Raw genomic sequence first — 23,020 nt, forward strand, 5'->3', positions numbered from 1 at the left:
AGAATCCCATACGACTTGACGGAAAATGAACCCTATGGTATTTTAAATCTTTTAGAGGGTTACGTTCTCACGTGAACTCAGCAGGACTTGTTGGTACACGAGCATTAATTATGCAAATGCAACAAGAAATCAGACCAAGTCATAGATCTTCTACACTTTAAAGCTGATTGCTGACATTTGCATCTTGTTGGTCACACACACACACACACACATACTAGAATTGCCGAAAACAAGAAGTTTAATCAGAAAGCCCCTTATTCTGTGCGGCCTTTTTATTTTTTGAGCCGTCATGATAATCGCTGTGGTTGGAGGGTAAGATTTTGGCGAATTGTCACCTCTTATGTTGGGGTTAATAAACAGACAGATTGAAAAGAAGAACAAAAAGAAATCACAAAAGAACGTAGAGCGAGAAAATGAAAGGCTCCGGAACTATTCTTAAAGTTAATTTGTTGTGCGTCGTGTGCTTACTTTCGCAGGTGGAAGCTGAATGACTCTTTCATCCTGCCCAGGCCAGGGTCACGGTACTCTCTCATGGGAGGAAACTTGCACATCAGCCATCTGAATAAAGATGAAGATGTTGGCATCTACCAGTGTCTGGCTTCAAACTCTTTTGGCACCATCGTCAGCAGAGAGGCCAGTCTCCACGTTGCATGTGAGTTCATGCCATACTTAATACTTAAATGACATTGACCATCTTGTGACAATTCAATGTTCTGCTGAGAAATATTTGGAACTGGCATTCATGTGGATGTTAGACACGATCAGACACCCCCACCCCATAGCAATGACACTCGTTGATGGCAGCAACCATCCCCAGCAGGATGACACAGACACACACAAAAATTGTTTGGGAACAACTCACAAAATGAAGAACAGCACAAGGTGTTGACCTGGCCTCCAAATTCACGAGATCCCAAATTGACCGAGTATCTGTGGGATGCACTGGAACAAGCCTGATCCACAGAGGCCCCTCTCCTCGACCGATATCACCCAAAAACCCCCCAGACAGGACACCCCCTGACAACTCTTTTGGAAGCTCATTGGAGACCTGCACAATATTAGAAAGTATAATGTTATGCCTGGTTGGTCTATGGTTGTTATATAAGCTAGTGCAGTATTTCCACAGGTGCTGTCATCTGAGTCAGCGTTGGTTGGATCTAAAAACTGCAAGATTAACAATGATGGCATAAAGATGAGTGTAGAGTTATGGCGTGTTCAATTGTTACTATGAAATTTCAGGAAGGTTCTCAAGTTAGCTTTCTGACAAGAAAATTTCACTAACACACCCTCATAGTCTAAAGTGGATGATGTACATAAACAGCAGTAAAAGCTGCAGTAATATGTCGTTAATTCTGTCTTTTTTTTCTTTTATTTTTGGTTCCTGCGAACTGACACGCCCATAGTACAGTCCATCTTTTACGTATTCGTGAACATGGTTCACACCAAAGACAAAATGTTCCAGGTAAGCAGTATGGTTAAAGAAGTTCAGTGCAGTAAGGAATGTGCAGTCAGGAAAACCAAACTACCCATTCTCAAAGGCACGGCTGAACAGAGGAGAGGCAGTTCTTCTGCTATGGACTCGGCAGTCGACCTACACCTGAAGGACAAGGCACACTCTTTTTAGCCGGACAAGACAGATCGTTTGAAAAAGGATTAAATGAAGCCATGTGAAACTGGTAAATCCCTCTCCATAAAGCGGAGGTGGACTGAAACATAATTTGCTAGTCACTATCGACAGTGTTAACATCTCTCCCCGAGACCGTTTGACTCATTTTGGCTATTAAGGGGTTGTTAGAGTGTCATCCATTGGGAGGAAAAAACAGGATCAGTACAAATTCCACCAATTACAGGTGAGTATTAGGACATTATCAGTTTAAAGTGTGTGCCACCCACCAGTGTACCTACTCAGAACAAGCTACTCCCCACCACTCATTTAGAGTTGAATAAGCAGCTGCCTTAGCTTTAGCTTGATTTCTGGCTATACAATAGGTGAACAACTGGAAAACTGCAATTGTTCTCAGTTGGGTTTGAGACTGGTTAGAGCCCAGTCTACCTGTCTGTTGACTTCAAAGGTAAATGGAGCAGATAATTTGGCATCTTTAGCCTCCTTTTCACAAGAGCTTGAGACCACAGCAGTCCAGTTCTGCTGTGGGTAATGTAGGTTTTCCCAACAAATAAGAACGTGTGAAATAAAATGATCAGATTGCTGGTTCAGCTGTTGTTCCAACAATGCTATTGTCGGTGCTTCGAGTGCACTTCTAAATCAGTGGAGTGCTCATTCAGAAAAGTAACAACACATTGTGTTTTATTTAAGTATAATTCAGTCTATTTGACATAAGCTCTTCTGAGTAAGCGTAAACAGAGCCCTCCATTTTGTTTTACCTGCCAAAACAATTTGCGTCGCCTGCAATTTAATTTCATTCCATTTTCCAATTCACCTCAATTCAACTTCCCTTCCTTTGAGTTCAGTTAAGTCTTTGCTTACCTTAGAAACTATTTGTATCATTGAACATCAGGCACCGCGGCTCACTGAAAGAATAATGACCCAGAAGGATTCACTTGAAAATGTGCTGTCAGATGTGCTCAAGCAATCGGCAAACATAACCCCTCGCTTTAGGCCGACGCTATTAAAACTATTAATGAAAAAACACAAATTAGGCGATAACATTTCTCCTGTGTCGTGTTTTTAACTCCACGTATTGTTGTGTACTCAGCTGGGTGGCTCTAAACTTCTCCACGGATGAAGACTGTGATTGTGAGGTGGGCCTTGGCAGATCCCATATAGCTGATGCTTTACAGCCTTCATCCATCACATTTTATAAGACCAGAGTCTAAGACATCTCTGATGGCAAGGTGAACTTGAGGCCTCCTCTCTTGATGGACAGCCCATATCGAATGACAGCCCTGGTACTGGTGGACAGATGGCGCGGCGAGATTGAATTCTGATTTCTGTTTCTCTGCCATGGCATACACAGCGATGATCCTTGAGAGGGTGAGCACCTCAGATATCCATCTCGCCGCCATATGAGGCTTCTTTGTCACAAAGCAGCGTTAAATCTTCAGCATATAGAGCAAATCTGTGTCCTGAGTTGCCGGCAGGTTGTTGATCATATTCACATTTCCTATCAATTCTTGGGGCCTGACTTGAAGTGCACGCCTCTGTGATTGGTCTCATCCGTCGAGTGGGGCCTGACCGGAGTCCTGCTGTTTTTGTCAGCGGATGAGGGGGAAGCATGAGCGCGGATGTGTCATACATCTTATTTATTGCTCTTGGTTTAACTTAATTAAGTGTTCTGAGTGATTGAAGGGGGTTCAGGTCAAGGGAATAATTCACGGAGCGGCAGTCTGTTATGAGAGTCGGCATCATGTCATTTGTAACAGACTCTGACTCAGACTATAGCTCAATATTCTTTCTCAAACACCAAGGGGCTTGTGCTGCATTTTGGTCTCGTAATAACTCTGCGAGACAAGGTAAAAAGCCATTGAAGAAGAGGATATGAGGCTCCACAGTAATGTTTAGCGTGTAATCTGTTTGCGTCTGGTAGACTAAAAATAATGCTATTAAGCACTGCTGCGTACAGTGATGACAGCTCGTCATTATTTCAAACATTATTGTAATCCCTCTAACAATGTCATCTATAATTGCCAATTTACCCACTGAAGTCCTTGCTTATGGTGAACAAGACCAGCTTGTCAGATTTGCACCAACTAATATGTCCCGTATCATCAAATATGTATTGCAGGGACGTGTGGTGAAGAATTTAATTTTTTTTTTAATTTAATTTTTTTTTTTTTTTTTTTTTTTTTTTACATTTTTAATCCTCAGAAATATGAATGATGTAAGAGTTTCTGTTGCCATCTGGTGTGGGCTTAAACCTCTAAAAGTATAACAGTTCTTGATCCTGTTGACAGAACACACATACATGTTTAAAAGGTTCCACTCGCCTGCTGGGAGTGCTGGAAGGAAGGAATAATCTAGTTGGTTATCGAGCCAGATTGAGTTTCCTAATCCCTTAGGGATTTTAGGGATTTTTTTTTTTTTTTTATCTCATGTGTGTTAGTGAGAGGATTTCCACTGATGCAAGATGCAACATTATACAACAGATTGCAGACCCTGCAATAAAGGCAGACTGAATTGGACGGTCATCCTAAAGAAGGAACCACAGCCTAGATTCTGTGCTGCTTATGGAGCCACGATGGCAGCGCAGTGTTTAATGAAGGGTGAAATAGCTGTATTTATGATAGCAGCGTGGGATGTGATTCCCTAAGATCTTTCTGGCCAATCTCAATCCTGTAATTGCACATAACATTATGATTTTGGTACTTGCTTCAGCCTAATCTTATCTCTGTAATTCCTTTGTACGGTTTCTGTATCTTCACCTTTTCTCATTTAAATCTGTTTTGAGCTGGAGAGCAAACGAGGGAGGGACAAAGGCATTTCTCATAAGCTATGCGATGCCAGGTGCTCAGTCTGGGCCTCCTTTTGGTTGGAACACAGCACTTCACAACAGCTCTCTAATTGTCAGGAGACAACAGCAGTAGAGCTCCGTCAGAATCATTCCCCAGTGATGTTTATCGCTCCTCAAATGTCATGTGTCACTCAGTGTTAGGGGGTTCACCGCATGGAGAACAGAGACGGAGGGAGAGGGAAGACGAGACGCAGCTCTTCACAATTATGATCTCGACAGTTAATCATTCACATGTTTACCCTCATGGTTACAACATATCAACTTGTTAAATGTTTGGGTGCTTACACTTTATGTTTAGACCATAGACTATATAAATATGGACTACGTGTCGCCACTTCGCTATTTTCTCCCGGGGATACGGGCTGCGCCATATTGTGAGTTTGGAGCCGCTCGTTTTCATTTAATTAATACCACGCTCTCCTCTACCTCCAGCAGTCACAAAGAAATGTTGCATTATACACTCTACTTATTTAAATATTCTTATTTTACGACTCTCACGGCCCCACGGGACCCCCTTAGGGAGCGGTCGGCATGGCAACCAGTGGTCGCCATTATTTCACATCCTATTTCTATAAGGGGTGAAGATGAAATTTGTCCAAAAACACTACACTTGACCCTGCATTGACATTATATTAACTGCATAAAATGACATGAAGCCACTTTTGTGGAGCTGCCCCATCCATATTTATACAGTCTATAGCTTAGACAATAGAAGGTTTACTTTGTTCTTTTGTCTTTTTAGTATTTGAAATATATTTGTGTTGCACACAGGACAGGATGCGAGAATAAAAAGTTGTTTTTCTCTAAGATGATAACCCAACAGTGCAAGGAGAGTTCATTTTAGAAAAACAGTTATTTCATCTGGATTTTATAAAACCCTGAAATTTCACAGTGGTCCACCCATTGGTAAAATCTCTCTGCTTTACGCAAAATGTAAAATGAACAAAATGTGTAATGACATAATGAGGTGGAACGAAGTAATAGGGTACCATCAGAAATGTATGTGAACGTAATATTACTAGTACTATTCCTGACATTAAACCTTTTTGACTGACAATGGTGGATTTGCAGCATAAAAACCTCAAGGGTTCGCATTTCTTTAAGAGAGAATTTGATCCCAGCCAACTGCAACTGGTCAGCTGAGGTCAGAAACACAAAGTTACGCCAATTATATAAAAAGCCAGAAGCTATTTTAACTTCAAACGAGGGCACTTTTGAAAACTTTTTAAAAACTCTTTATGCCTTTGGGTCAGTCAGGTGACAGATGTAGCCACATTACAAATTCTCCTCAACTCGCCTCAAATTCTAACAGAAGTCCTTTTCTCTTTCTACAGTTGCCTCTTGTTCATTACAATGGGTCACATTGGGGGAACCAGCCCAAAAATGCAAATTCACATCCAATTTCATGGATCCGAAAGCACTCAAAATAGCCTGAGCCCTGCCATGGAGAAGCACGCGGAGGTGCAGAACTGTGATAGGCTTGATAAGATGATCCATGCGGCGCCGAACAGCTTGGGTTGTCAGGCATTGTTGCCTTTTAGTATGTCTAGCTCATTTACGCCCCACAATACACCGAAGGAATATTGATCAGGAGAGATCCACTCTCAGTGTGAGTTGAGCAACTCTGATGTTTTCTTGTGTGTGTGTGTCTGGAGTCTGGAAATGGGTTCAGTTCCCTATATGTCGTACACAGTCCTTACTCACAGTAAAAGTATGGTAGTCTTGTAATTATAATAATTTAACATACTTTTTTTTTCTCTACATAAATTTATGAATAATAGTAGTCGTTGAGGAAATCTGCGTGGTGAGTAAACCGACAATTAATGAAATCACACTGTATCACCAGGACCAATGACCAAAACACAGACTCTTTTTGGTAGTAAACCACAGAATATTAAATCAAGTCAAACAATTCACAATATTAAAACATTAAGAATCTGTCCAACTCAAGAGGGCGGGAGCTAGAGTTTAATAAGTTGGCTGTGCTGGTGACATGCTTTTAGGGATGACAGTGGTGTTCAGTCTGTCGGCATGAAATGTCTCAGGGCTCGTCACGGTAGGAAAAACAGTAAAAATGTGTCCCATTTGCTTCTTCAGTTTCAGGGTGATGGAACGGCTTATGGTGTCTCGGTGTCACTGAGCAGGGCTGAAGATTTGTCTCGTCGTTAATCTGCCATTTCGTAATGAGACGGCCTCAAAGCTTTGATTTGTGTTCAGCCTAAAATGTAACTATGAACGAGCGTGTTAAACGAGAGCTCTGAACGGCTCAACAGTAAAAAACTTACCTCTATTGGAATTCGTAAATAAAGGTACATTATTTAGATTTTAACAGCGATTAACAGCTCTCACACATTCACTCGTTCATTTTCCCTAATGGTTTGTCCTCTGGAAGGGCCGCGAGGAGGCTGGACTATCCCAGCTGTCACTGGGCCAGACTGAGAGATTAAAATGTGATATTATGTGAAGTTAAACATGATGTTGCATAATCAAAGGTTGACAATTTTAGCATGATCTACTGTATATACAGTGTTGCCAGATGGGAAATGGAAAAAAAAATATCATACTGTCACTTTAAAATTGTCATATTTTGACCCAAACTATTGTATGTACTAAAACAACTAGAAAATCACTTCTGTGTGCATGGAACTGCAATATCTTAAGGGATAAACACAAAGGCTTGGACATTTGAATGAAACAACTGCTTCATTCATCGTCAGTTAAAAGGCAAACTATACAGGCCCTGAACCTATCATATAAATACGATACTTATTGTATATCTTGCAAAGCTGTCTATATATGTCTTACTGTCTTATTTTATTTTATTTTTTATTTCAAATGTGTGCAACAGTAGGGTGGCACACACCAAACACACCTGATAGACGGATTCAAGTTTTAACTTTAAACAAATGTAGTAGGGACAGTGACTCACCAAGTTGTGTGATGACCCGAATACTCGCACATTAGTGAGATGTCTGACCGTTTGTCTGAAAAGCACACAACTTATCTAACCTCGGATGAATGGATGCTAATGGGACTTAGCTGCACCGTTGGCTTTTCTTCTGCTAATATTCCAAATATATAAAACACGTCTAATCAGCCAAAGATTTTGCCCCCCCCCCACCTCCCGTTGCAGACCTGTGATTTATGCAACTATTATCTGAAGCCATAGATTGCGAAATTGGCCGGCGAGTATCCACGCAATCTTGTCTGTCTGCACCAAAAGAAGTTAATGATCCGCTAATTAATTTGTGAAATCATACAAAAGCTTTTCATTGAACCTTTTGTGAACCAAGAAAAAGACATAAAAGCCGCCTTCAGCTGCGATAATATAACGCTGCTCCGCCAGATGCAATTTTCCATTGCTCACAAGGTCTGCATAGATCACGCAGTGTATTTATTATGCCCGGGCTCACCTCGCTGTGCTCGTACACAGGAGGTGTCAGTTTTGCATTCTTCCTCCCTGGTTTTGAATCCGCTCTTGATTATATCATTATATGACAGCCGAATATTTGGCTGCCCTGGCAAGACGAAGCGGCGAAGTGTTCAAGGATTGCCGTCTGTATTTGCTTTCTTTCAGCAGGTTGTCAACAAGTAATCGGCCTCCATACAAATGATGTTTCAGTCTTAGTCATTTAATTGTTGCAGGTCTGTGTGCAGTGGAAGAAACACAGAAAGTGATAACAATACGCTGTTCCAATTAAATTCACTCAAGTGTGACTTATGCTTGAGGAATTGCTTTCTGCTGCACTCAGAAGTATTTAGGACCATGTCTGCGTTCGTGCAAACGCATCATGAGTATTTCATGGCTAATTTGGAAAAGTTCTGCATCCTACAGCACTGTCAAACCCTGTGCAGTAGCTGTGTTCTAAGTTGATATGAAAGTATTGAGCAACCGCACGTATGACTTCCATCATTATCTCTGCAAACAGCTAGACCTGTTGTGTTTGGGTCCTGTGTGCTCACGGCTTTTGTGAAAACTGAAATGATTATTTTGCTTTATTGCTTTTGTGTTCTGGTAAACAGACTTGGAGAATTTCAAGACCCAGAGAAGAAACCCGGTGAGGGTTCGTGAAGGTCAAGGAGTGGTCTTACTGTGTGGCCCTCCTCCCCACTCTGGAGGTAAGAGGATCTTTTTTATTATTATTTTTATGTATACAGTATATTTTAATATCTACATTCCTACTTTGACTTTATGCTGCAGCTCGATATATAAATGCCATCACCTCTCTGATTTCTCATATACTCCTTTATCTGGACAAAGTGGACGTGGCATGTTTGTGAACTCCTGCTCACATCTCCTGGCTGCATGTCAGGGTTTTTGAAGGCAGCAGAGTGAGTCATTTTCACTTTGGGACACTCTGGCCTGTCAGCCTGATTTTCAATGGGGGCGATGGAAAAGTTTGGCAGGCAGACTGGAGAGGTTGTCTGTGGCTGAGGCCCTGCCAGGCTGAGTAATAGAGCTTCTCTCTGAAGGTGCTTTGTTTGCCTCACATCATGCCCTTGCATCCATGACATTATCAATGGGAGCTAGCATCCAGTGCTATTAACTCCAACACATGGGGTCTTAAGATGGGCTTTCTGCCAGAAAGGCTGAAAGTAATTTTCCACTGTTGAAGAATGTGGATGTAACACGCTGCACACAGCAGGGAGCAAGTGGTGCTTTCAGCCGTTACTTTTAAAGATCAGTTGCATGCTTCTGCTATTTTGTTGTGTATATGTTTACTGTCTTGGCAATTTTTTTAAATGAACATCTCATTTAAAAAGTAGATTTGGACAGAATAATTAGCAGGTCAGTCTGCTCTCACAGAAAGTTTTATCTTCTACCAGTCATTTGATTATTGCTTATTTGATTTTTATTTTCTGTTCCCTAATATTTCCAAAGTATCCATTATCTACTCAGGTATATCTGACACAAGGCTAAAGTCAAACCAAACCTCCTGGTTTAAGGAAAACCTGCAGTGTAATGTGAATCAAAGAGGCTCTTCAGATATTGCATCAAGGTTCGATCTGGGTGATCACATAGAAGACAGGTGCAAACACCCCCAGAACGCTCTGAGATCACATTTGAGAGATCCTATCTCCAACATTTGGAGATGGTCTGGGTCGTGTATGTCTGTATTGAACGTCTGCATTCACGTGGTAGTGTGAATTAGAGATCGACCGATACATTGGCCAGCAGTAACATCTCGCCAATATGTGTTTCTTACTGGTATCGGTGTATATATGTTGGTTTTTCCCCAGCAAGATTTTATTTTTCTGATTCTAGAATTGCGCCTGCTTGTGCTCTACCTCTTTTTACCTCTTTATTTTTTTTATTTTGTATGCATCAGAGTGTTCTATATTCTTCAAGTTCAATTTTATTTTGTTTTTTGGTTAAATTGAGACTTGAGACTTTGTTATGATTGTGTCATTTTTATCATGTAAATGGAGGAAGAAAAATCAGTATCAGCTATAAATACTGGCTCAGTAAAATCAACAGCATTTATTGGCCATCGGAAAATGCTGGTGTAAAGAAAAAATAAATAAAATCAGTATCGGCCCTAAAAAATCCATATTGGTCAATCTGTAGCGTGAATGTAATTTGTCTCGAGTCGCATAAAAAAAACACCTATACACTAGAGTTGAGCCTCATTCATTCAGAATGAAAACATACAACCGCTGTGATAAATGATCGTCTGAAAAGGAAAAAGCATCTTAAGGGTTGCGCTAGAGTCATGATGCACACACATAAAACAGCAGTAGAGATCCATTAGAGACAACCGCTGTTTAAATACTCTACTGTGGCCCTGATGAGGTTTATTTGCATACTGAGCGTGAAACTGAGATTGGATCTAGAGACGCACGTTTGATGCCAGGTCTGAACACATGTACCTCAAGCTGGTCACTTGGGTGGTGCGTGTCAGACAGCCCAGATGCTGAAAAGGCCCAAAATTCAGGGCATTAGTAGTAAGTGGCATGTACCACTTTCTTTAGCATTATTCCACTGCTTTCACTTGGTATGTTGCTTGCACGCCACCATCACACAGAGTCTGGTTCCACGTCATTTGGATTTCATTATTATGAGTATTTCAACCGAAATAAACTGTGCTTTTTGTTGCTAAATGTTGTAGAGTACAATAAAGTGAGCAGCTAATAAAATAAAATAATGCCTTCTTAAAGCCTTGGCTGCTGGTTGTTGCATACACTGAACACAAACAATTGTTGGATGTCATTTCAGGTAAACTTTTGTTCACTAATTCCCGCGCTGTGAGATCATGCTGTTTTGCTGCTGCGAGTAGAAATGGACTAGGTCTCTATATCACACAGTTGCGCGCACACCTGATAGTCGAATTGCAATCATAGTGGTTTGATCTTTGTGTTACAATGAGACATTTCACCTTGTGGTGACAAGAAAAGCTGGAACAATGAGCCATATGCTTACATTTGGCAGCCTAGCAGCGTGATAGCTTCTTTTTTTTTTTTTTTTTTTTTAATAGACGTGTCCCTTGGTGCATGGTGTCCACATGACAACACACTCTCTCTAGCCAGCAAACGGCAAAACAGCAGCACTGTCAAGAGCGTTGGGCTGTAGTAGCAGTGTCACGACAGCGTCCAAAAATATTTTGAAAAATCTGGGCACAGCAAATTAAATTCAAGCGTTTATTCATTACTCAACAGGAGTCTGCGCTGATTTAGTCAGGATGATGTTGTATCTGCAAAATTCCGTCTAGTTTCTGTCTGCTTGATGTGCCATCTGCTGTGAAGGCAATCCTGCATTCACCTGGCTAATGTCTCCAATTTGGAAGAGGAAATTGCTTCTTTTCTGCAGGTGTTTTGACAAAGAAGTATAGGACAACCTTTTAAGTAAGGCATTCCTTTGGCGAAGGGGACGGAGCTTAATCAACCTTGACTGACTTCTCCTCCGATAGATCACATGTGTAGACATACAGTAAACAACTATTCATCTGTTCACTGGAAATGTATTGATGTAGTTTAATGAGGCCTCTATAAAGTCACCTTTAAATCAGGAGTCAACAAATTAATCAGGATTGTTTGCATCTTTAATGAACGCTGAAGTCGGTGAAGGTTACACAGTTTGATTAAAGATGTCAAGTCATACTGTGGCTATTCGCTGGGGATTTGGAACAAGGTAAAAACGCTTTATACCGTCACTGTATTATGTGATCTTTTCTATTATACACATAGTGTAACACAATAATAGAATTATAGAGAGAGGAAGTGATTAATTCTTAAGTATGGCTGAGTGCCAAGTAACAGGTACAAAAGAAAATATCCGAGATATTTAGCATTACATGCAAGAGGAAGGCTAAGTGAAGTTTTGACTTAAATATCCTTTGCCTCCAAACCAGCATCAATCTTTATAGGTACATTTACATTTAGTAGATGCAGACACCAGATGAAAAATGCACTTTTCTCCCCACATGTTGCGCGTCAGTCTTTGATTTTCCACAGCTTATTAGTCGTGATTATTGCAGCTTATATTATTAATGGTGATGGGATGTATTACGTTTCTACAAACATATGGTTCAGTCAGCAGGTGGGTGGGGTTCATGTTCTTTTTTGTCTGTTTTGCCCTCATGCAATGGCACATTCCATTGGCCTCTGATATTGCACTTTGCAACGAGCAAAGCAGCTGGAGTTGTTGAACAGTCTTGCTCATTTAACAACATCACACTTCACAGTTGTTTACCAAGAAGCAAGCCACAGTGCCTTTGCATAAAAAATGTGACTACATCATTGGAGGTGCAGTATCTGGCACTTAATGTTTCTGTGTTCATGGAAATGTAAATATCAAAATCCTTCAGTAATTTCTCTTCAGTAATTCACCTCGGCTGTCGGTCGTTCCCAGTACCTACCCACTTTGAGATTATTATCAAACACTGTTTGGGCTTCCCTCCTATGTGACACTGATCATTCCTGACGGGAGTTGTGAAGGTCTGCTGTCAGTAACCCACCCTGTTACATTGCACCTGACCTGTAAATGTCACATCCAGTTCTCGTATGAAGTCCTTACCTGCACTGAAAATGGAGCAATGAGTACATGCTCTAAAACATAAAACCTGTAGACCTGCTAAATGTTAATTTGTGATCTAAGCTGCAGAGAAAACACAAATGCTCTTAAGGCCACTGAGCCACATCATTGTTACATAAAATTTTGTTATTATTTTAGATTAAATGTTATGCTTGATCTGTGTATACGCATCGGGTAGAGTTTCTGCTTTTGGTTGTCACTCAGTTTGATGGTTTAAGAAGATTGTGGTTAGAGATTCTTGAAGACATAGCTTTTGTCTTCACTCACTGGTTTGTGAGCTACTATTTTAAAGCTTCAAGATTGGTGTTTGGTCGCCACCAATTTGTCTTTTTTGGGACCACATTTGTAAGTGGACGGAGGAAAATGATAAACCATGAACTGGTATCAACAAGCCAACATACAGCAAGACTGTTTGATTCAAGTTCACTGGTGAACGAGCAATAGTCACCCAAACTACTTAGAGTCGCTTCAGACCAGGTTTATCAAGCCATGCACTCCTCCGATTATTGCTCTCCTTGAGGACTAATGTCTTCTTAATGACTGAGTAATTTTCAAAAAAGCCACAAGCACACGGAGCAGTAATTTTAGCTAATGATACAAACCAGGCTAGCGTAACTTTAATTCTGCACTTACCTCACTTTTTATGTACAGTCTACAGTTAGGAGGTAGACTTGAGGAACTTCATGTCCATCCAAGTTCATGTGGTAAAGTAAAGTGCAGTTGAGGACAATTTGGATCCATGTCACTTGTTTCTGATTGCAGAAAGTATGCAAGAAATAATAAACTCAAATTCAGTGAATGAATGAATAGGTGACTTACTTGTACTTGTAAAATGTCAGTGTTCAGCACAAAAAATACTGGTTTTGTGTTTCCAGTGCTACAGATTATGGAGCTCCTGGATGGTTAAAAATATATATTGTCATCTTAGTCAATTCATCACAGACAATAATCTGTGCTCAAAGTAATCCTCGAAATAAAGTGGCTCATAGATTTGAGTGTGATCAGATCGGCAGCCAGTTTTTTTAAAAAATACAGCAGTTTTGTGAGTGTGTCAAATGAATGATGATGATTTTATCTTTATCAACAGCAACTCAACTTTTGAGTTAAGACACTTAACAGAAAAGTTTTGTTTTTTTACAGACCTGTTTTTATTCAAATCCGTCCCAAGGTACTAGCTATCATGATTAAGACAATTAAGTTATTTTTCTAATAATTGTTTAGAAGTGGCCTTGAGTTAAATTAACACAATCAAATGTCTGTTGTAACAATAGGAAATTCAGTCACCCCCAAAAAACAATATTCTTTCTCGGTGCTCTCAGACTAATAATAATAATAAAAATTTTATTTGTGTAGGACTTTTCAAATTAACATTACAAAATCCCTCATAGCAAAATAAAAATCGAATATTAAAATATCTCACTGGTCTTGGTCAAATTCAGTGTATTTAATGTGCAATGTATTCAAGGTTTAAATAAAACGCAGTCTTCTCCTTTTCATCCAGCTGGTTATGTACAGGCTCCTTTTAATTCTTGGCTGTCGTGATGGAGTGTATTTGTTCTGTGGAGATGCATTTTCACACAATGTTTTGTCAGATTCAGCTTTGTGCGTGCTGATGGAGGTGTTGAGGATGTCGAGTCGTGCTGTAGGATGAATCATCTCTAGGTTTTCCAACGTATTCACTGAAATGCTAACCCAGCCATATCTACTACAGTAATGATATACCCTGTCTAGATTTAGTGCTCACACATTCATGCATATCTCCGAACGCCCACGCACGTTCTCTTGTCCTCAGTCTCAGACTACAGATATGAATGACTGTGTTGTATCTGATCCAGCTATGGATACAAATCATAAATAAAGTTTGTTGATTTATTTGAAATATAAAGCAAAATATTATCGCTCAAGATACCATGAAAAAAAAAGGAAAAGATCTTGGGGAATGAGGAAGCTTTGTAGAATATAAGTATACAAAGACAAATAATGTTTGCATGTTCTGCTTACAGCGCCGTGACTACTGTGACTCTGAAACACTGAAAACCCTGACTGGCATTTAAATAGAGTTGTGAAAAAGTGGGAAGCATATTCTCATAAAGGGTGACAGGACATAATTCATGATCAGCACAATACAGTCTTAGACAAGGATCTGCCTCATCCCCCCTTTAAAGGATTTCAGTATCCCATGCATGATTCAGGAGGCCATTATTTCATTTTAACGATGCCTCAAAACCCTCAAGACTGCAGCAGGAAGTAGTTTGGTGCGGCCAGGATGCTCTGTAAGCTACGGACGTTTATGGTTGGAGACTGAGCAGAGTATTGTCAAACATCCGAGAAGAGCCCTGACAGAGTTCTTTCATGGCTGTGCTTGTATTTGCATTAGATGGAGGCCTGTGTCATATTTTTTTGCTTTGAGGCACTCTGAATGACTGTGGTTACTAAAGGGCCTAATGCATCTGACCTCCTTTCACTAATGGAAACGGGCCTTTCAGATTTACTCAGGGTTGAAATCACTTGTTTTCTCTATCCAGTGCATACCTCAAAACAGAGGCTGCTCGCTGGCTAGTAACAGCACACATAGCTCGCAGGGATTTTTTCCCATATGCGTGACCTAAGCCTTTTCATAGAGTGAACTTGTGTGTTATGAATACAGATAGGAAGCCCTGGTTAATGGCTGCTACTGTCTAGGGAACAGATTTGCGAGTCCAAACTTTGACACAAGTTGTGCATATACTTTCTGTTGATGCAATGCACACTCGTGCAAGAGCCCTCTCTCGATTCGGTTTGTCCTTGGCCTGTCATGTTCCATTTCTCTTCCCTCTTCTCAGATCATTAAGGGCGAATTGATGCTGCCTGTTCATTATACAAGGCTAAATGGAACCACAATGAAAATCTGCCACTCACTGTCACTCATGATTGCATTATTCCATTACTGCCCATCCGCACAAGGCTCTCAAGTCAAATCATCAAATGCAACCAATGGTGCTATACACTTCCTATTTTGTGCTTTCTCCTTCTCACCATGAATCTTTAACTAACCAATTAGTAACCTCTTATTTGTTGCTGCTGCAGTTTGTCATGCCCTGCACCTTTGGAAGATATTGTTTCAAAAACAGACATTAAATATACATGACCATGTCAGGATGAGAGATGATATATATTATTTAGGGGATAGGAGGATATTACAGCTGTTCCCTTTGGGGGTCGGATGGATCAAGGCAGGAAGTTATGGTTGATATTTCATTGGGGCAGCCTGAAGTTCATGGCAGGTGTTAACACACAGAGACGCACACATTGAAAATGAAAGGCAACTCCTCTCATTACGTGTCTCCACGTTGCTTACAACACTCATCAAAGGATTAGTTCAACCTATTCACCCTCTTGCCAAGAGTTGGATCACGTCTGCCAACAAATATGTGTCGTTAGAATATGGAACAAATATGGAGAGGTTTCACAAGATTTTAATTAAGTTATTGGCAGCGTTGCTGGATATAAGATGGATTGACGTGACTGGCACAAACTAGAAAGACACGTGTGATAGAACAGAGCTGCTGACTTCATGAACTTAAAGCGGTACATATTTGTTAGACTTTCTGTCTGGCTTCTGCAAAGGCTGCAAAATGTCACATGATATTAAAACCTCTCAGAGTTGGCTGCAGTTGTTCTCCTCTGGCTGCACCTACTTGGAATTCCCCACTGTGATGACAATACTTCTTCAACCTGATGGTTTGTATTGAGCCATTAACATCCATCAGAATATAAGGTTTTTGAGGTACACATAATGCTGCCCGCGTTGGAGCATAGAATATGATGTGACATTTGTATTGCTATCTTTGTGAGGACATCCCTTAATGTAATGCAGGGATTTTCAGTGTTTTCAGTCCGTGGACCTTCAAACTGATGGACAGATTAACTAGGGACCCACTACTTACAATATGTGTTCTATATTAAACTCGACCTAGTACTGCTTATAGATATAAATTATTAATAATAAAGCCATTCAAATAGTGCACACATTCAAATGTGCAACATGTGCAACAATCGGGTGTTCCTACTATGTACAGGATGCTTAGATTGACAGGTCTCAGGTAGTGTGGCGCTGAAAGAATTTATGTGCTGAAAGAAAGATAATGTTTTCTGCCTTAAATTACCCCTTTATTAAAATGTACTGGTTCCATGTTAATGTGTATTTAAAGACATTGAAATTTGTTGGGGAAAATAAAAATTAAAAATATAAAAACTGTCTAATCAACCAAAGATTTTGCGACCGTCCCTGCGGTACTTGCTCGACAGGCGTCCCATGGACCCTGGTAATTCTTACCATAACCTAAATGTAACCTTTTCCCCAAAACTGAGTCTTACCCCTCAAACTGTCTCGTAAAGAAGGCCAAAATGTCCTTATATGTACAGATGTAATCACTTTGATGGTGTAAAACTCGAAACCCCAGAAAGATAGCTGTACAAGAACACACACGCACACACGCACACAATAACTAATGGGCTGATGGACTGCTGGATTAATGAGACACACCTGAAACTAATGAGGGTGGAGCACACAAAGATAAACCAATCAACTTTATTGGCAACCCTGAATTGACTCAGTCGAAGATAATATCCAACATGGACTGACGCTTTCAACTGCCAACGTAGATCCCAGCATCATTCATATTTTCACACTGCCATGTTTCTGCCATGTTTCTGTCTCTTCACTAATCTTTCTGTTGAACAGGTTAACAACAGTATACTCAACGCCTCTCAGTTCATTTTTTGATGCGGTCAGATTGGGCCAATCTATTCTGAGGTAGTTGCATAAGGCATTTTTTTTTTCTTTTTCTTTTTCTTGTGCTGTTATTCTGATTATTAGTGGTGGTGTGTAGTTCTGGGAACTTGAGACCCATTATCCCCTGTGGTTATCTCTCCCAAAGGGATACATTTATTTGATTCCTTCCCACTGACTGCTCATTTAGTACATGTAAGTGAACTGTGAACTATGTACACTGCAGTTTAGACCTCACTGTTGAAGTGATCGTTTTGGTCAGTGAAGTATTGCTATTGTTTGTCATGGCTTTCATTTTTGATTTTGATTTTCATACTTCCCTGCAATATTGTGACCCTTGTTATTGTTTATTTTTTTTATATTCCTGAGCCATGGCTCTTAATAAAGTAGAAATATTAGAGAGAATAAGAAAAGTGTTCCAGCAGACTGACTTCTCCTCTTTACATTACAAATAAAAAAGTCTTGGTCGTGCAGCTGGAATGTGTCTGACGCGATGGCTGTCTTTTTATCCTCCACCTGTAGTCACCAGGAGCTTATATTGATCCGAGTTGTCGGAAAAACAACTGGTAGATGAGCAGAGTGGAAACAGGTGAGCAATGCAAATGGAAGTGGGTAGGAGTTAAAGCAGGGATGGCAGGGGACCCAGTCAGAATGCATGAAATAAGACACAGATTCTTAGGATTATGTCTAGCTGCAATTTCAAGGGTTTGCAGTAATATGTCAAATCCCACACCAGCAGCAGGAGCAAAGAATACTGAGTCAGTAGATGAGTGTCCAAATCACGTCTCAATTATTCCCAGTACTGTAGTGCCGAGTCATCACTTAGACAAGTTTTTACCAGCGGCCAAGATTGCTTGTGGGACAGGGATGCAATATGGTCCAGAGCAATCTATCCTCGTGTCAATATGTCAAAACACCATCATTCCTTTTTATACTGTTTCTGATTGTTAGCGCAGAGCCTCTCTGACTACACTCCATTTGGTGGATAGTACTGGGAGTCTTTCCCAGAAGCTTGTTATCATGGATGATGAATAGTAGACTAGGTACCACACTGGGTAACTTGATCTGTGATACCTTGGTTTTATTGGGCATTATGCATTTTCATTATAATTCTTTATGCAGGAGCGGGAGCTTAAGGTTTGCTTTAAGCTGCTACATGGCAACCACAGAGGGAATAGCTTGATGTACTTTGTTTTTTTTTGTTTTTTTTTTACGTTCAACTACCTTCACTGAGCTTCTGAATGAATTTTTAAAAAGTAATAAGAAGAAGGAAAGGTAGGGTAGCTACACGAAAGAATATGTAATTAGAATAAAAGAGTGGATAATCAAAATAAAATGATAGGACATCTACAAACTTAATTTCCTTTGGGAAGGTTTGCTTTGCACAATAGCATCATACATTGCTGCACAACCTTTAAATTAACAAAACTACAACTCACACAGAACGTCTTACATCCACTTTCTTTTGTTTCACTGGTGTCTCTGGCAACATTTACACAGAGTGTAACATTCCTGTTACTCTGTGTAAAAGTCAGTCATTCACACTATCAGAATCGTCACTTCAACGCGACTGTGAGCAAGAGTAATTGCGCTTCAATTATGAATTGCGTTTTTTTAATCACGGAAGGCTGGCACTCAGGACAATCTGCTAATTGCTTTATCCCTGAAGGCATCCACTCTCACTGAAGTGATGAGACTGCTGATGAAGCACATGCTGTCTGTAAATGCAGGGCAGACGATGCATGAACTTGCACAGTATGTATATTTTTTAAGTGTTGCCCACTTTGGTTCTCTTTGTGTTTTTTTCGTTGACAGAACTGACCTTCACGTGGATCTTCAACGAGTACCCGTCATTTGTCGTCCAGGACACGCGGCGTTTCGTGTCCCAGAAGACGGGCAACCTGTTCATCGCAAAAGTGGAACCCTCTGACGTGGGGAACTACACTTGTGTGGTCACTAACACGGTCACCAAAAGCAGTGTTCAAGGACCACCCACACCTCTTGTCCTGCGAGTTGACGGTATCAAAAAAAAACTTAATGAACATTTGCACAATGGAGAAGTGGGAGGAGTTTTTTTTTTTTCAGTATCCTATTTGAAGTAGTACAGTTTTAAAATGTGCAATGACTATGATTGGCAATTAAGGTCTGGCAAGCAGTGGCAAATTACCATAGACTGTATATAAATATTGACTATACCTCCTCCTCACTTTACATCTTGCCACCATTTTCTTCATGTCTTCACTTACTTAGTGCACTCTGTTGTACCTCTACCAGTTACAAAGAAATGTTGGATAATACACTGTCCTTTTTTTGTTTTATGGGGCCGCTTCATGGAGAGTTGGCATGGCAACTTGTAGTCATCATGATGTCACATCTAAAACAAGGATTATCAGAAAAATGTCACATCTGTATTATGTTAACTAACTAAAAATGTATTTGACATGTATTTTAGACAGACAGTCACTAGGGGGAGCTCTACTCGTTATAGCTTCACTTTTGAGGAGCTGTTCTGTCATCTTTATACAGTCTGTGGTCTCTACCCTATTTATGTCTTTTAGTTAGAACCAACTAAAAGACAAATCAAAATGTGTCGCAGTTCTACTTTGCTCTATTCTTAATGAAAATTAAATAATTGTATATTACAATTAAGAGAGAGGTCAGAAAAGAATACAATTTCCTATTTTCTCTCAAGGCATTTTGTCCCCCAAGAACTCAAAGAGAGCTATAATTTCTCAAAGCCTTCTTATTTGGAGACAGCGTCATAGAAACTCTGTTTTGATCTTGTTTTGGGTGACCTTTTTAGACCCTGAGCTGAAAGAATTCCCTTCAGACGTACATGGCTTCAGGTCTGTGTTTCTCTTTGTTACTCCAGGTGTAATGGGCGAATACGAGCCAAAGATCGAAGTGCAGTTCCCTGAAGTTGTCCCTGTCGCTAAGAGCTCAACTGTCAAACTGGAATGTTTCGCTCTTGGAAAGTACGTCCCAGTCTCCCCTATTATTCCACAATAATAAATACAACATGAGTGGTTTATTGTACCAGTGAAAGCTGCATAGTAATGCGAAGAGACCATGTTGAGGGACTTTGAGAGCACATTTCATTTTAATGACTCATTCTTGTGCTGTACATTCCAAATACAAAGGGAAGAAACACTCGTATTAATAAAATAGTGACATGCCGCACTGCTGTTCTTCACTATTCACTTATTCATATACGTTCCCGCTGCTGAGCTAAACTTGCATGACCTCTTTAGCCCAGTGCCGACCATCAGCTGGAGAAGAGTGGATGGAGCCTCCTTTGGCAGGAAGGTGGACATAAATAAAGCCAGTGGAGTTCTAGAGATCCCTTACTTCCAGCAGGAGGATGCGGGGATATACGAATGCGTGGCTGAAAACAGCAGAGGACGGAACTCAGTGAAAGGAAAGCTTTCTTTCTACGGTGAGTAGGTGGATATTCACACATTCACACTTCACACTTCCTGTCTCAGGTATAAGGTCTCCTTCAGTGTCTTTACTTTTAGTAAATCCTTTACCAGTTGATTCATAGCCTCATTTAACACGCACACACACACACACACACACACAAAAAGGAAAAATGTGGATTTGGCGTGAAAACAGAAAGTTTTATTTGTTGTCATGCAATCTGTAGCTTTTATTAGAGTCTGTATAGAACTGCATCATATAGGGGAATGTGGTAGTAAATTAACCTATTACCACTAGTTCCTTTCTGACAAGCTCTTTATTGTGCCAGCAGCTAACAGGGGGCTTTACTGCTCTCAGATTTACACCACCTTTCAGGGAAAGGTGATTTTTCCCCTTACCAACAGTGGACTTATAGCCCATATTCCGAGGAAGCTTTAATGGCCCTTGATGAGAGATTTTAATGGCTTCTCTCTCCATTATTTTGCAGTTTATGCATTGAGAATGTCTGCCCACAAGGCCCTATTAGGACACGCTCGACTGAAATCAAATCTAGATATTTTCTTTCGTGTGAACGGGGATGCCTTTGATATGATAATACGGGAGTTTTTTCTTTTTGCGGCACCTGTGGGTAAGTTGAAATGCTCACAGTACCTGTAGGTCGGCAGACTAAGACTAAGCATGTGTTACTTTAAGCAGTGCACCGTCACTATGTAGAAGGTAAAACGGTGAGACGCCGTTACGACCATTTTGTAAACAAGGCTGTAATTTTTCTGCAGCTCGCAGCGGTGAGCGTCTAATGGCCTCTACACCTCTCCTCCCCTTTGGCTGTGTGGAAGCCATGTTTCTCCTTGTAAGATTTAAGTCCTGTCTCATCTCAAAGCCTCACACACTGACCGGCTGCCAGGTGATAAAAATCTGTAATCTCATTTTAAACTCCCATAGACAGGAGCTTGTGGGACATCCATCAACTCTATAGAAGAAAGGCGAGAATCAATATGGGGATGTGGTGTTTGCCGCGACCAAACAGCATGAGCACAGTAACAATAAAGAGTGGCCTCTATTTTTTTATTTTTTTTATTTTCTCCTTAATTGTCCTTCTGCAGTTCCGGAGGATTTAAGACATGAGCTCACGCTATAGCTGTTTGCTGCTTTTAAATGGGCAAGCAAGCCACTTCTGACTTCTGCGACACCAGTGTCACCTCTGTCAGTCGCAGTTCATCAGATATTGTGAATGAACCGTTTCTATATAGTGGTTTCAATACTGAATCAATTTCCTGTGCCAAATGCGTTCCTTTCCTCTTTCCGTTCCTGAAAAGATAACAAAATATTACCTCGAGTGTCTTATGGCTGCTGCAAGCCTTTCTGGTATTACTTGAACGAGTCAGAGTGTATTCTTACAAAGTCAAATGCACTTAAGGAAATACATGCGGCACTGCTTGTCAAGTTAGGAATTAATCGCCAAAAGGCGATGTCAGAAAAACACTGCTAAAGACAATCTAATGGTTTTATGAATTAATCATTTCAACTGACAGGAGCAAAACTTCTCTGACACGATAATTCTTCTCTTTCAAATGAGAACTTCGTCTGAGCTCCTTACAGCTATGTTAAGTTCATTTAAATGGATTCTCTCATAACATTTTGATTTGGGTGTTTATCGTATATATAAAGAGCGACTATTCTAAATGGACTTTGGCTTGTGCGTAGGTGAGTATTGGCCCTGCTAAAATGCCCTTGACATAAAAGAGCCACGAAGGCAAACACATTTGTCCAATTATTGTTGTTACGTTATCAACAGTATGCAAGCAGATCGCCAAACTCAGCTATTTGTCTTACCATTCTCCTTGAACCTCGCAGAGCAACTTGAATTTATGGTGACGTTCTTCATGCCCATAACTCTTCTCACGCTGAAGGCAGAGATAAGATGCGAGGCATTTATGTGGCAGTAAGACCAGCTTCATAAATATAGAGGAATATTATCAATGGATTTCTGATTATTCGAGTGGAACAAAGCGAATGCAATCTCTGTTATTAGGTGTATTGTTATAAAACTAATCGCGGCCGTTTCATTTCTTGCTTCACAAGAAATAAAATATGCTCAGTAAACATGTATGTGGCTAATTCAGAGTGGTTGTAACAAACCCAGTGTTTTATTGTTCAGCTTAAAACACATAAAGTCCACGGATTCAGCCACTTTGTGGAAATTGATTTGTGTTTGTAATAACCTTACACAGTCGTTTAAATTTAAATATTTTCCAAGTTGAGGTCAGCGTCAGGTTAATTGGAAGTGGATTTATGATTCGTGCTCCGATGCTTCTCTGATGAACTAAT

At 40.4% G+C, this 23,020-nt stretch overlaps 1 protein-coding gene across 4 annotated transcripts in view; it reads left to right on the forward strand.

Annotated features, from left to right (window-relative positions):
* Window positions 1-23,020, forward strand: part of cntn3a.1 (contactin 3a, tandem duplicate 1) — an 86,037-nt gene that overhangs the window by 22,733 nt on the left and 40,284 nt on the right. For all 4 annotated transcript variants that reach the window (XM_047583305.1, XM_047583314.1, XM_047583332.1 and 1 more), the window contains exons 4-8: window positions 477-652; window positions 8,493-8,588; window positions 19,088-19,291; window positions 20,145-20,247; window positions 20,524-20,708. In XM_047583305.1, coding sequence (XP_047439261.1) covers window positions 477-652; window positions 8,493-8,588; window positions 19,088-19,291; window positions 20,145-20,247; window positions 20,524-20,708 — 764 coding nt within the window. The remainder of the gene's footprint in view (window positions 1-476; window positions 653-8,492; window positions 8,589-19,087; window positions 19,292-20,144; window positions 20,248-20,523; window positions 20,709-23,020) is intronic.

The sequence above is a fragment of the Mugil cephalus genome, chromosome 1, assembly GCF_022458985.1.
Source record: "Mugil cephalus isolate CIBA_MC_2020 chromosome 1, CIBA_Mcephalus_1.1, whole genome shotgun sequence".
NCBI classification, from domain to species: Eukaryota; Metazoa; Chordata; class Actinopteri; order Mugiliformes; family Mugilidae; genus Mugil; species Mugil cephalus.